The sequence below is a fragment of the Esox lucius genome, chromosome 7 (assembly GCF_011004845.1).
Source record: "Esox lucius isolate fEsoLuc1 chromosome 7, fEsoLuc1.pri, whole genome shotgun sequence".
NCBI classification, from domain to species: domain Eukaryota; kingdom Metazoa; phylum Chordata; class Actinopteri; order Esociformes; family Esocidae; genus Esox; species Esox lucius.
In genome coordinates, this window is record NC_047575.1 from 1008724 (window position 1) to 1024830 (window position 16107).

At 43.3% G+C, this 16107-nt stretch overlaps 1 protein-coding gene across 1 annotated transcript in view; it reads left to right on the forward strand.

Moving 5' to 3' along the window:
* zgc:152891 (uncharacterized protein LOC767741 homolog) overlaps window positions 1-16107 on the forward strand; it is a 37242-nt gene that overhangs the window by 17090 nt on the left and 4045 nt on the right. Inside the window, 8 exon segments of the mRNA XM_034293034.1 lie at window positions 169-284; window positions 432-604; window positions 759-902; window positions 8849-9052; window positions 9197-9323; window positions 9447-9516; window positions 9518-9555; window positions 9558-9573. Of these exon segments, the coding sequence (XP_034148925.1) occupies window positions 169-284; window positions 432-604; window positions 759-902; window positions 8849-9052; window positions 9197-9323; window positions 9447-9516; window positions 9518-9555; window positions 9558-9573 (888 nt within the window).

Here is a 16107-nt window from a genome sequence, read left to right on the forward strand (position 1 = left end):
TTGTTGGGCATGTCTTGAATGTTGACTCCTATGGTGTTGGTGAACATCACAAAATTAGAAGCAGAATTTTTTGGGGGGACTGCTCACCATAAACATTGCCTCTTCTCATGATTCAGTCTGGGTTTATCTTTCAGTCTGCCCTTCTGTCCATTCCATCTGTCCTCTCAGTCCAGGCATCAATCTTGCTTATCTGAGGGGTTTCACAGAAAGAGCTGAATCCTGGAAAAGCTTTACTGAGCTGAATACCGTGTTCAGCCACAACGGGAGTCTGAACAACGCTGCTAGTATGTTACACATATGCAAACAAATATATTCCACACACAAACAAACCAATTCCTATCCATTCATCCAGAGAAGATCCCAAATATTTTATTTACTGCTGTCACTTTCTCTTTACAACCCTTTTTCTTTTTCCCTCCCCCTCTTCTCAGAGTATGTGCAGACCCATTGGACAGAGGACTGGTTCTTTGGCTACCAATGTTTGAATGGTTGTAACCCTTTCATGGTGCAACAGATACGCTTTCTCCCATCCAACCTGTCAATTACCTCTGACATGCTCCGCCCTTTTCTCCCTGACACATCCTCACTGGAACTGGAGCTAGAAGTATGTGCAAAAGGTGTCTGCCTGTGTGTGTTTGTGGAGTGTGTTGAGTGTGTGTTGCTGAGTTGGTATGCAATGTTGTGTGTGTTTGTGAAAGAGGCATATTTGTGTGTGGTCACTTGTGTTTGTGCTGTGTATAATGATTAATTAACAACAGAGAGGGACTATTTTCCTGCTGGACTACGAGGTGTTGGAAGGAGTCCCGGCCAACATCATTAACGGGAAGCAGCAGTATCTCGCTGCCCCTCTGGTCATTCTGCATCTCAACCACCAGGGGCAGCTAAAACCCATTGCCATCCAGGTCAGTCCAGCCACCCATTGCCATCCAGGTCAGTCCAGCCACTAGAGATGAAAAGAGTGTGATCTTGGTTTCTGTGATGGTGACAGAAATTGCACAGCCATTCTGGCTATCTCCATTTTAAAAACATTTAATTTAGAAATTCTATTTAATAAACCCTTTTTACATTAGCAGATTTCACAAAGTAGGTTACACAGATACCCAACAAGCAATGTCGAAGCACAATGGCTAGTAAAAAAGATCTACATTTCTTTGGCAATTTCTTGTGTGGAATAGCCTTCATTTCTCAGAACAAGAATAGACTGACAAGTTTCAGAAGAAAGTTCTTTGTTTTTGGCCATTTTGAGCCTGTAATTGAATCCACAAATGCTGGTACTGAAGATATTGAACTAGACTAAAGAAGGCCAAGGTTCTTTAATCTGAAGCTTACTAAACATACAAGGCTCTCGATATACGTAAGAGAACTTAACACAACGACCTAACACAGATGTCACATAACACAATGACAGACAAGAAAATCTAGGGCAGTAGGAACTTAAATAGGGACATAATATAGGGGCAAACAAGACACAGGTGAATTACACTGACAAGACTAAACATGGCGCGAGCATGGCCGGCCGTCACAGAGATTGTGAAACAATTTTTGCTTCTGATGATTCATCATCACAAGAAGAGCAGAACATCACTATGAATTTTGGATATTGTGATGTACGTACAACCAAGAAAGGGATTTGTGTATTTGTGTCACGTGAGGAAATTCACAATATAGACGGCACAAATGTTAATGTAAATACAATATTAATTAAAAGTTTAATATAGAGTACCAGTCAAAAGTTTAGACACACCTAGTCATTCAAGGGTATGTCTTTATTTTCACTATTTTTAGAATTGTAGAATAATAGTGAAGACATCAAGACTATGAAATAACACATGGATTCATGTAGAAATCAAAACACTGTTTAACAAATCTAAATATATTTTTATTTTAGATTCTTCATAGTAGCCACTCTGTCTTGATAACAGCTTTGCACACTTTTGGCATTCTCTTGACCAGCTTCATGAGGTAGTCACCTGGAATGCTTCTCCAACAGTCTTGAAGGAGTTCCCACATATGCTGAAACTTGTTTGCTGCTTTTCCTTCACACTGCGGTCCATGTCTTCCCAAACTATTTTGAGTAGGTTTAAGTTGGAAGATTGTGGAGGCCAGGTCATCTGATTCAGAACTCCTTCCCTCTTCTTCTTGGTCAAATAGCCATTACACCGCCTGGAGGTTGTGATGGCAATTCCATGTATCGACACTTGGAGTAAGGAACACAGAGACAAAAAGTTATCTTGGCACATTATAACCGTTTTATTAACTATTATACAAATATGAGAGACGCGTCCAATGCTTACATACATAATCATCCGAGGAGTCTCTAACTCCATACATGAACAATCCGTATTTATTACATAAGTTGTTGTGTGGTAAGTTGTTGCCCATCGGTCTCATGTCAATCAAACACATTCCCTTTGTTCTATCACATGTCCTGGGCTTGACACAATTGGGACATGGTGTCTTCCCTCATGTGGTTAACTTTCTCAACCCTTAAGGGAAACTTAAAGCATCTAGACAACCTACAGGTCGGCAGATGATTAAGCCTACAACCTACTGTGACCAATCAAGAATGACCCCTAAGACATATACCAGATCCCTCTCTCCTACGTTCCTAAAGAACAGAAAGGACTGACACCCTTCTTTGTCTAGGCAGGAGGACATGGCCCAAATACCTAATAATCCTCTGATATTATACAGACATGTGTGTCACAATCAAAGTAAAGATTTACATACCAGCCAATAGAAAGACAGACATTTCTCAAATGTACCTTAGTTCAAAATTTCCATAACAAGGTGGGTTTTGGGCTATTGTCCTTTTGAAAAAAAGACACATGTAGAGAACATCTGTTCACCCACTCTGCATCTCATAAAGGCATAAAGGCAAGACCAAATGACAGATTTCTACCCAGTCTAATGTCCACTTCTTGTCTTTCTTGGACCAATCATATTACTGGTGTTTTTCTTATTAGTAGTAGTTTCCTTGCAGCAATTTGATCATGAAGGCCTGATTAATGCAGTCTCCTCTGAACGGTTGATGTTGAGATATGTCTGTAACATTTATCTATTTATTTGAGCTGCAAACTGATCAAGGTGCAGTTAATTAGGTAATTTTCTTTACCTTTAATTTATCAGGCAAGTCAATTAAGAACAAATTCTTATTTACAATAATGGCCTGGCAGGAGACAGAAGTCCTAGTGTTGGGGATGTGTACTGGGATTAAATAAGAATATATAGATAGAAGACACATGGCAACAACTCAGAACCAACAAAGAGACCTTAAAGGCTAAGCACAAAGAAATCCCACTAAACTAAAAATAGCTAAAACGCAGACAAGACAAGAGCAAACATGATAACAGAAGACAAACTGGTCAACAGAGAATAAAAAACAGTACTACAGGGCACAAACATTTACATGAAACCACCAAGACATCTCATCTCATATTCATCCGCTTATCCGTATCGGGTCGCGGGGGCAGCAGCTCCAGCAGGGGACCCCAAACTACCACCAAGACAACATGGCATAATTACATACAGCATCACATGAAGCAGTGACCGGTGTCTGTAAATGTGTTAGTGATTATGTTTTTGAAAGTGGCAGTGGTGACCAAAGTAAACTGTTTTACTGTTTTTGTAGTTGATTCCAATCTGCAGCAGAGGTAACTCTGGCTCTACCTTGTCACACCATAACTGATTTGCTCAAATGTAAGAATGAAAGAAATCCCACAAATTAAACAACGCAGACCTGTTAATTGAAATACATTCTACAAGAATACGTCATGATTCAGTTGTGAGAATGCAGTGTGCAAAGCTGTCATTAAGGCATAGAATGGCTATTTTGAAGAATGTACAATATTAAATGTATTTTCATTTGCTTAACAATTTTATGAGTGCAACATGATTGCATATGTGTTATTTTATAGTTTAGATGTATTCACTATTATTCTACAATGTGTAAAATAATAAAACTAAGGAAATACCCTTGAATGAGTAGGTGTGTCCAAACGTTTCACTGGTCCTGTAGGTAAATAGAGCAGTGGTGAAATGTCCCTTTAAGATAGCTAGTTGGGACAACCACACAGCCCAGTAGTAGTAAGAAAGAGATTCTTTGGACAGGGACACCCAGGGGGGGCTTTCGACAGCGACTGCAAAAGTTGTCAGGCAGAAACTAGATCAGGTGAACTTTGGACAGTGAAAACAAGAAGATGTCAGTCTAGGTAGTCCAGAGGCATAGTCCTTGGACTTAAATCTTAAGTTCCAACAGGACACCAGTGTAAACAGAAAGCGCATAGCTAAGATTCAACAAGATACCAGATGAGACAAGATTACTCTAGACAAAACTGACTGAACCTAGAGGCCTTGCTCATAAATAACCACAGTGTAGATCTTCCAGGCCTAACCATTTAAAAAATCCCTCCACCCACTTTCTAAAGCACAGCAAAGCAGTACAGTTTACCAACACCTGCTGGAATCCCAATCCAAATATCAGTTAACCTAAGTAGTCGGTGGGGATTTCGGCCGGATTTCACTACTTGGACATTTTGGGTCCTAGATTCATTTCTGTAACAGATACAACCTATTATGATGTATCCTGGTAATCACAACCCCCTTGGCTTCAATAAAAACACATAAAAACAGACTTTTGGGTCACCATTTTAAAAACGAATCTATTGGAAAGGCAAAAATAATATTTTTCAGAAAACATTTCTGCCATTCAGCATAAAGATTTTTTTTTGAAAGCATTATAAAGAATTGTGTCAATGGTATTTCCTCATACTTTCATGCCTTTACTATCCAATTACACTGTATTGGGTTGAAAATAATGAAATAATAGAAGGTAAAAAATATAGGCACCCCCAAAAAATTTGATTCTTCTACCTAGAAATAAAACACAATAAAATGAAAGATAATTATCTTATATCACTTCTTTTTTCATGTAATGACACAGAACGGCCACCAGATGGCAGCACTAGATCACTAGTTACGTTTGGACTTATATAATTTATAAACTCAGAAAAATTACCAACTTCTTCCCAAAAACTCAAGAACACCCCCATACTATGTTGACTAAATATTTATTTTTATATCATATTTATAATACAAATGATTTATTATGGTTCAAAACATCATATATAGTGATAAGAATAATCCCTATGCTTGTCTACACATTAGCCTTTCTAAGATGCATGGTGAATGTCGTTGCCTGGTGAAAAGTTCCCATAGCAACCCAAACAATACACAGACAACCCAAATTATACACGGACAACCCAAATTATATACGGAACGCTTCACGAAAGTGGCTACAAATAATATACCATTGAAATCGGACGATTATGGCGATTCTATTTTTATAAATATATATGCAAATGAGCACTGTCCGCGGGTCCGTGGATGTCGACTATGTAAGGTTAAACACAAAGCAAGTGGAAAAACTGAGCCAAATTTTTTTGGCATGGAGGTTGAGAGTATTACATTTGGTTTAAATATATTTGAAGGGCTTATTTTGTACTGGATATGTATTATATAATTGGTCTTAAAGGAGTAATTTGACGAAAATTCATATTTGGGTAAACTAATGCATACCTTGAGTTGTTGAAGATCCATGGAGTAATTTTTTCACAACTAAAAATGTAATTAGCATTATTAGCATTGTCCAAATTCATGAATTGAAACTGTGCATCCCGATCAACAAAAGCTGCATTGCAAGAGGAAACCTATTCCAAAACAATTCAAACTAAGACTAGTGTGGTTGTTTATCTAAAAGAACCTGTCAATGTTGTTTTTCTCGAAATAATGTTTTCATTTTTGCTATACACAGCTCAAAAAAAATAAAGGGAACACTGAAATCATACATCGGGTCTTGATGAGCTAAATATATTAAACATCAAAATCTTTACTGTGAATTCTGTAATCTGTTGAGAACAAAATGACGTAACAATGGTCAATGGAAACCTGTCCAGGGGAATCTCCTCCCAGATCTGGATCAGGGCATCAGTGAGCTCCTGGACAGTCTGTGGTGCTACTTGGCGTTGTCGGAATGCACTTATACATAACGTCCCAGAAGCTCTCAGTTGGATTCAGGTATGGGTAAAGTGAAGGCCAGTCAATGAAATCAATGCCTTCGTCATCCAGGAACTGCTTACACACTCTGGCCACATGAGGCTGGGCATTGTCCTGCACCAGGAGGAACCCAGGGCCCACTACACCAGTGTAAGTTCTGACGGGTCTGAAGATTTCATCCCGGTACCAAACAGTAGTCAGGGTACCATTGGCTAGCACATGGAGGTCTGTGTGACCCATCAAGGATATGCTTCCCCAGACCATCACTAACCCATCGCCATGCTGGATGATGTTGCAGGCATCATAATGTTCACCATAGCGCCTCCAGACTTTTTCACGTCCGTCACATGTGCTCAGTGTGAACATCCTCTCTGTGAAGAGAACGGGGCGTCAATGGCGAACCTGCCAATTCTGGTGTTCTCTGGCAAATGCCAATTGAGTTGCACGGTGCTGGGCTGTGTGTACAGGTCCCACAAGAGGACATTGGGCCCTCATGCCACCCTCATGGAGTCTGTTTCCGACAATTTGGTCAGAAACATGCACACCAGTAACCCGCTGAAGGTCATTTTGTAGGGCTCTGGCAGTACTCCTCCTGTTCCTCCTCACGCAAAATGGTATCTCCTCCATGCTTATGAGACTGTACTGGGAGACACAGCAAATCTTCTTGCGACGGCACATATGGTTGTGCCATCCTGGAGGAGCTGAACTACCTCGGCAACCTGAAAGGTCTGCAGGTACCACTTCGTCCTACCAGTAGTGACAGTAGCAAAATGCAAAACTAGAGAATCTGTCAGGAAGGATAAGGAGAGAGCAATTGTCTGTGGCCACCACCTGAAAAACCATTCCCTTATTCAGGGTTGTCTTGCTCTTGCCCCTCCATGTAACGGCCAGCCATGGCCTGTGTCGTGCCGGTCATTCCGTTTCTATGTTCTGTGTGTTTTTGTTCTAATTTTCCTGTTTCTATATTTAGTTTTGTCATTGTAATAGGTTTCCACTGTGTCACTTGTTAAGTTCCTCCTGCCCTAGTGTTTGTTGACTGTCATTGTATGGATGTCATGTGTCATTTGTGTCGTGTTATGTTACGAAGTCGTGTTATTAAAAGTAAGTTTGTTCCAAAGCCTCTGTGATTGTGTCCTGATACCTCCACTTGTGATTCTCCAGTGCACATGTTGTCACTTCCATTGGCACCAAAACAGGTGAATTGATTCACAATCGCTTATGCTTTCTAACTGGACATTTTGGTATCCATGAAGTTTAATTAACTTGGTGTTTTACTGTGATGATAACATGTTCCATTTTTTGAGCAGTGTATCATCTTCAACTGAACTAATACTTCCTATGTTTACCAGTCAGTTTTGTTCACAGTGGTTTCATCCACGTTTTTTCAAGTTTTGACTTTATTTACTGAAACAACCATTTACAAACACCACACATTCACCAGCTACCAGTGGCATCACAGCTGAATACAGAGCCAGAGTGTCATGATGCAAGGAGGGAGACAGAGGCAAGCGCAGAGGGTGAGGCATTTTTAATGTAAACTAAGGAGAGAAACAAAACTACAAAATACTCTGAGGAGTCAGGAACACAGAACCGTGACATGTAGTCGTAGTCACACACACACAAAAACAAACAAACACACACACACACACACACACACACACACACACACACACACACACACACACACACACACCACACACACACACACACACACACACACACACACACACACACACACACACACACACACACACACACACACACACACACACACACACACCGACCAGTACACACTGACCGACCAGTACACGGAGAAAATGGCTGAACTAAATACACAGACTAACAAGGAGAACAGAAACAGGTGGGGGATAAACATAGGTGAAAGGAATAGACCGATTAACTGAAACAAGAACAGGAAAGACCATACAAGGACAGGACAAGCCAAGGACAAACAGAAAACAGGAAGCGGAATGGTCCCATCAGGCTGGGACCATCACAGTACACCCCCCCCCAAGGCGCAGACCCTCCGGATGGAGGGTCAGGACCAGGGAGAGCTGGCGGAGAGTCAGGAGTGGGGAGAGCCGGCTAAGGCTCCCGGGTAGCAGGGGGCGCTGCTGCGACTCCCAGGCAGCAGGGGGGCGCTGGCTGCGGCTCCCGGGCAGCAGGGGGCGCATGTTGCGGCTCCAGGGCAAGGACAAACAGAAAACATGAAGCGGAATCGTCCCATCGGGTTGGGACCGTCACACAGTGTGTAGTGGTTACAGAAAATAGTTTCCATAGTGCTAGTTTGAAGTCACCAAATTCTGCCAGCTGTTTTGACAGTAATTAAAATTATGCTAGCGCAACAGACTGCTGAATTTAGTTTTAAGTGTTTTTTTGCATTAGTTTCCACTTGCAATGCAGCTATTGTTGCACAGGACGCATACTTTCAATTAATGAATTTGGAAGATGGTAATAAAGCTAAATCCAGGCTTGGACAGAGGTATATAATGGTTTGTCGTGCAAAATAACTCTAAGGGCCTTCAAGAACAAATCAGGTTGTTATTTCACCCAAATAAGAATCTAGGTCTAACTATAACTTTAAAATATAAGGGCACAGTAATAATTTCTATTAAAATATAATCAACATCATCAAAAAGGGCACCTGGTAATCTACACAATTCCATAATACATTATGATACAACAAATCATGATCTGAGAGGATCACTGTCAATATGAGCACATTATTACTAATATCACATCCTACTAGTACTACACAAAGGTTACATGTTCATACCACTTACTACAATCTCAGCTTCAGCAGGCCCCTGGTCCTCAGAACCCAGTGTTCTTGCCTTCTGACCCCAGCCCTGATTGGCTGTTGGCTAAGATCTGGGTGCGATGCTCAGACTTCCAGTGCCACCAGCTCTCCTCCCATTTCCTCAGAACCCACCTGCTGGGGGAGGTGAGCTGCACCGCCACCCTAAGGCAGCTGCCAGAAGTACACCCTCTACACCAGGTAAATAAATCAATCATAAATAAACATAAACACATAAATATTTCAGGCAACTTGGAAAATACACCACTATTCGGTCGTCTATATGACCTTGAGTACTATTTAGGTATAATCAGTAGACTGATTTATTTATTTATTTGTTACTAGTTGTTGATGCCTCACATCCGGTCCACACTACAAATCAACATCGAGGCCAGATCCTCTCTACTGTCTGCCAATGGAGTGTTTGACAAGGGTGATTGTGGTGTTTGAAGGTGTCCACTGCTATGTTTTATGACACTCCATACAGAAAGAAATAGAAGTGCAATCTGGTATGTGTTTCCCACTGTGTATCTGTGCATGTGTGTTTTGTGTTAGGCCATAGGATCTTGTCTGAAGCGTTGCCTGTGCTGTTGTCCTCGAGCTACAGAGCGTCTACGATACCGCAACCTGTGTGTCCCTAGCGACCTGGAAGACGAGGGCTACACACCTCCCACACTGCTACTACGCACAGGATGCACTGCGAGTCTGAATGCTCTGCACAGGTATATACCATACACTCACACACGCAGCCATGTACACACATTGTTTTTCACACAGTTGTGCACACAATTAACAATTCATTTACAGTTGCAATCTCCAATCTTAGTCTGTATTGCACCATATGGTATGGCTCCAGCCATAAACAACTTATGCGGTTGCCGAAATGTGTATACTTGAAATTGGTTGTACAATTTCAGTTTTGTTGCAGAAATCTGCTTTTAAAACTGAGAAATGGATGGAATGGCAACAAATAAGACGTGTTCCAACAGACCCTTGGTGATGTTAATCAGGGATCCTGCATAACATTTACTTCTCTAAAGATCTGGTACACCAGATGTGGGCCATCAGCCCCAACCTCCTTAGCTCACCTGGAGAGGTGTGAGCAAACTGGAATGTAAATGCATAATATTGTGGAGATTTATCTGTAGTGTTTAGTTTTCCCTTGTTCCCCATGAAGGGCAGAATAGTCTTATACAGTGGGGAGAATAAGTATTTGGTATACTGCCGATTTTGCAGGTTTTCCCACATACAAAGCATGTAGAAGTCTGTAATTTCTATCATAGGTACTCTTCAATTGTGAGTGACGGAATCTAAAACAAAAATCCCGAAAATCACATTGTATGATTTTTAAGTAATTAATTAGCATTTTATTGCATGACATAAGTATTTGATACATCAGAAAAGCAGAACTTAATATTTGGTACAGAAAACTTGTTTTGCAATTACAGAGATCATATGTTTCCTGTAGTTCTTGACCAGGTTCGCACACACTGCAGCAGGGATTTTGGCCCAGTCCTCCATACAGACCTTCTCCAGATTCTTCAAGTTTCAGGGCTGTTGCTGGGCAATACGGACTTTCAGCTCCCTCCAAAGATTTTCTATTGGGTTCAGGTCTGGAGATGCTTCTTAAGTAGCCACTCCTTAGTTGCCCTGGCTGTGTGTTTCGGGTCGTTGTCATGCTGGAAGACCCAGCCACGACCCATCTTCAATGCTCTTACTGAGGGAAGGAGGTTGTTGGCCAAGGTTTCTTGATACATGGCCCCATCCATCCTCCCCTCAATACGGTGCAGTCGTTCTGTCCCCTTTGCGGAAAAGCATCCCCAAAGAATGATGTTTCCACCTCCATGCTTCACGGTTTGGATGGTGTTCTTGGGGTTGTACTCATCCTTCTTCTTCCTCCAAACACAGCGAGTGGCGTTTAGACCAAAAAGCAATGTTTTGGTCTCATCAGACCACATGTCCTTCTCCCATTCCTCCTCTGGATCATCCAGATGGTCATTGGCAAACTTCAGACGGGCCTGGACATGCGCTGTTTTGAGCAGGGGGACCTTGCGTGCTTTGCAGGATTTTAATCCTGTCTACATGTGTTTTGTGGATCAGGAGAAGGCGTATGACCGGGTCCCCCGGGAGATACTGTGGGAGGTGCTGCGGGAGTATGGGGTGAGGAGGTCCCTTCTGAGGGCTATCCAATCCCTGTACATCCAAAGTGAGAGCTGTGTTCGGGTTCTCTGTAGTAAATCGGACTCGTTCCAGGTGGGGGTTGGCCTCCGCCAGGGCTGCGCTTTGGGCCTGTTTGTAACTTTTATGGACAGGATATCGAGGCGTAGTCGGGGTGGGGAGGGGTTGCTGTTCGGTGGGCTGGGGATCTCATCGCTGCTTTTTGTGGATGATGTGGTCCTGATGGCATCAACGGTCTGTGACCTTCAGCACTCACTGGACTGATTCGCAGCCAAGTGCGAAGCGGTTGGAATGAGGATTAGCACCTCTAAATCTGAGGCCATGGTTCTCAGCAGGAAACCGATGGAGTGCCTCCTCCGGGTAGGGAATGAGGCGTTACCCCAAGTAAAGGAGTTTAAGTATCTCGGGGTCTTGTTCACGAGTGAAGGGAAAATGGAGCGGGAGATTGGCCGCAGAATCGGAGCAGCAGGGGCGGTATTGCATTTGCTTTACCACACTGTTGTGACGAAAAGAGAGCTGAGCCGGAAGGCAAAGCTCTTGATATACCGGTCAATTTTCCTTCCTACCCTTACCTATGGTCATGAAGGCTGGGTCATAACCGAAAAAACAAGATCGCGAGTACAAGCGGCTGAAATGGGTATTCTCAGAAGGGTGGCTGGCTTCTCCCTTATGGATAGGGTGAGAAGCTCAGCCATCCGCGAGGGACTCGGAGTAGAGCCGCTGCTCCTTTGCATCGAAAGGAGCCAGTTGAGGTGGTTCGGGCATCTGGTAAGGATGCCCCCAGGACGTCTCCCTAGGGAGGTGTTCCAGGCACGTCCAGCTGGGAGGAGACCTCGGGGTAGGCTCAGGACTAGGTGGAGAGATTATATTTTCGACGCTGGCCTGGGAACGCCTTGTGGCTCGGGAAAGGGAAGTTTGGGGTCCCCTGATGGATTTGCTGCCCCCGCGACCCGATACCGGATAAGCGGATGAAGATGAGATGAGGGAAAAGTTCCTCTTCCGTTTCGCTAGCAGTTGCTAAATTCTTAAGACTATTCCAAGTAGTACGTTCGTAGATACAAGTAAGCCTATTACTGGCTAATAAGCTGTTAAAACGGCCTGTGGCAAAAGCCATACAATTCATAGATGCTATTTGGGGTGGAGGTGAACTTAATAAGAAATGTTAGTCAATTTAGTGTAATGCTTAGTAGTGTCTAGCCACTGGCCAAACAAGCAGCGCTGTGGTATAGTGGGTAAAGACAGTTCTTCTCATGTGGGATATCTGAGTTTGAATCCAGTGAGTGCAACAATGCTAATTACTTTTAATTGTGGACTGGTTGAACTAAGCTTGCCTGGTTCCTTTTCTGGTTAGACTAGTTGGGAGGAATCGTTGAATCGTGTTGGTATGTAACTATGTTTTCTAAATGTTACTTTATTATTTGATTGGAATAAATTGTATTACTTTGGAATATAGATTACTATGGCATTCCTCGTTCATCTAATTAACTCAACCTGGAACGTCTATGCTTCTCTCCAGAAGGTATTCTCTCTTTGGCTCTTGTTCTGGCATCCTGGCCACATACTGGTTTCCACCACTGTGCCCCTGATATCCTTTACATTTATTAAGTTTACACTTTCTCCTAGTATTTATTGTTCTGGCGAGTGTGTGCTTTTTCTGGGTTTATGTTAGCCGGCCTTGCTGCTGGTTGGTGTGAGTTGGCCTGGCCCGGTTGTATGCTATTGCTAACTCATCTGTTGTTAACTCATCTCAGTCGTCATGTACCTGCCAACTCTGCTCCCCATGCTCATCCTGACAACACCTAGCCCTGGATTACTATGGTTCTCTCCTGCAGTTTTTATTTGTAACAATCCCTACTCTCCCTTCACCCTGGAAACTATTAACAACAACTATCGCCTCTCTTCGGAAGTAGCTAGGCATGCCAGAAAACTGGGCATTTTACACAGACGCCCATATATCCATCAAGGCTGTCGACGCAAATGGTCGGGCAATGCTAACACCAGCACCAACATAACTAACATAAGATCTATCTGGTCTAACTCTCGTATCAAGTTCTATCCTTCCTCTCGCTCCATTGATTTTAGCTGCCTCCGTGCCCTCCAACCTACCGCTTTCCCCAACATTAGTTTACCCTGTTACACTACTAATCTTGCTCTTTTAAACACCCGTTCTATGAACAATAAATCTCTCCTCCTTCAAGAACTCATATTGGACAATAACCTGGACCTCCTCTTGCTTACTGAAACCTGGCAAACACCTGACGATTTTTTCTCCCTTAATCTAGCTACTCCCCCTGGTTATAGCTATCTGTGGCAACCCCGACTCACTGGCCGCGGTGGTGGCCTTGCTACTTTGCACAAATCCATTTATATAGTAACTAAGCTGTCTCTTCCGACATTTCTCTCATTTGAATACATCGCTTACAAATCAGCCTGTTCCATCACCACTTTTCTACTTTATCGAACCCCCCCCCCCCAAAAAAAATTATTTCAGACCTAGCAGAACTATTCACCTTAGCAGTATCACTTTCCTCCCGCGTTCTACTACTTGGCAACATGAACATTCACATTGACTCTTCAAGCTCCAAACTCACCTCTGATTTCACTGCTGTCCTGGACTGCTTTAATATCACTCAACATGTCAATTTCCCAACCCACATCAAGGGCCAAATTCTTGGCCTACAACGCAGGGAGCCCTCCACACCATCCACTGTGCTCAGAAACTCTTTTCTTCAGTTCTTTAAGGACAACATTACTCACATTAATGCTTCCTTGGCTAACCCATCTCCCCCAGTTCCTTCTTACACTGTCAACCACCTACCCTCTCCTGTTTTACAAACCCTCCTGAGCACCTTCACCCTAGTCGACTCACCATTTACCACAAAACTTATTTTATCTTCAAAAACAACAACGTGCTCCCTGGATCCCCTCCCTGCCACTCTAATTAAGGCCTGCCTTCCTGGTCTCCATCCATACATGACCTTTTCAATCTGGCTTCTGACCACTTCACAGTACTGAAACTGCCCTCCTCAAAGTTGTTAATGACCTTCTTGTCTCTGCTGATGCTGGCGCCCTCAAAATCCTTATCCTGCTTGACCTGAATGCTGCCTTTGACACAGTCAATCACCAGATCCTCCTCACCAGGCTCAATGCCTTGGGTGTTGAGGGAGCTGCACTTTCCTGGCTACACTCATACCTCACCAACCGTACTCACAACATAACGGTCCATGGTCATAATTCAGACTCAGCTGTAGTCACACAGGATGTCCCCCAGTGTTTCGTTCTTGGGCCCCTGCTCTTTATCATCTACATTCACCACTTGGACAGATCCTCTGTCACCTTAAACTGGACTTGCCGATGAATGCCGATGACATTCAGATCTCAGAACTAAATCCCTCACCAACCCTCTGTCTCATATTGAAACTTGCCAGGCAACAATAAAAACCTGGCTGCAGCAGAACTTCCTCAAGCTTAACGGTGACAAAACTGAACTTGTATTACTTAGTATAAAACCCACACTAACCAAAGCCGGCACCTTCACCCTCACTATTGATGACTCTGTTGTATCTCCATCCTCTCATGCATGCAGCCTCAGTGTCATACTGGACTCATCACTCAGCTTCAAACAACACATAACACAGACAGTCAAATCCTCATTCTTCCACCTCCGCAATATTGCCAAGTTATAGTCTTCCCTGTCCTGCACTGCTACTGAAACCCTAATACATGCATTAATTTCTGCCCGTCTTGACTATTGCAATTCTCTCCTTTCTAGCATTAACTCTTCATCTCTCCATAAAGTACAACTAGTTCAAAAAGCGTCTGCAAGACTTCTCACACACTCCAAATCCTGGCAGCACATCAACCCCATCCTACAAGAACTCCACTGGCTCCCAGTCGGTAGTTGTTTGTTATGTATGTATTGTGAAGCGTCTTTGGGTCTTTGAAAAGCGCTATATAAATGTAATGTATCATTATTATTATCTTCACACTCAAGCTAGTAGTGCTACTGATAATTACACACACACAAGTAAGTCAAAGTGACCAGATTTGACATTCCTGAGTTCTGGGATTCTGAACCTCTGGGTGGACCTGGAAACACATGCCACTGGGGGTATCCGTTAGTTCTGGGTTTCTGACAAGTCTGGGTGGACCCAGAAACACATCCATCCAACCATCATCTTCCGCTTATCCGGTTCCGGGTCGCGGGGGCAGCAGTCTAAGCAGAGATGCCCAGACTTCCCTCTCCCCAGACACTTCCTCCAGCTCTTCCAGGGGGACACTGAGGCATTCCCAGGCCAGCCGGGAGACATAGTCCCTCCAGCGTGTCCTAGGTCTTCCCCGGGGTCTCCTCCCAGTGGGATGGGACCGGAACACCTTCCCAGGAAGGCGTTCCGGAGGCATACAAAACAGATGCCCAAGCCACCTCAGCTGACCCCTCTCGATGTGGAGGATCAGCGGCTCTACTTTGAGCTCCTCCCGGGTGACCGAGCTTCTCACCCTATCTCTAAGGGATCGCCCAGCCACCCTGCGGAGAAAGCTCATTTCAGCCGCCTGTATCCGGGATCTTGTCCTTTCGGTCATGACCCAAAGCTCATGACCATAGGTGAGAGTAGGAACGTAGATTGACCGGTAAATCGACCGCATTACTGCAGAAGCTGCACCGATCCGTCTGTCAATCTCCCGTTCCATCCTTCCCTCACTCGTGAACAAGACCCCTAGATACTTAAACTCCTCCACTTGAGGCAGGGGCTCTGGAACCACACTCCCCAGAAACACATGTCATTTTAATGTTAGGCTTGTGAAGAAAGGAATAGCTAACCTTTACTAAGGACTTCCAACATATGGTCATTTACCATGGAATGTATTTACTAACAATATGGAGACAGATTACATACAGTTGTGCTTATAAATATGCATACCCCAGCAGAAATGTTGGCATTCATTTTGAAAATATGACTGATCATGCAAAAAAAACTGTTGTTTATTAAAGGATAGTGATCAATATATGAAGAGCTGTTTGGCTCTTTTTTTAATCATAATGCTAACATAAATCACCCAAATGGCCCTGATCAAAAGTT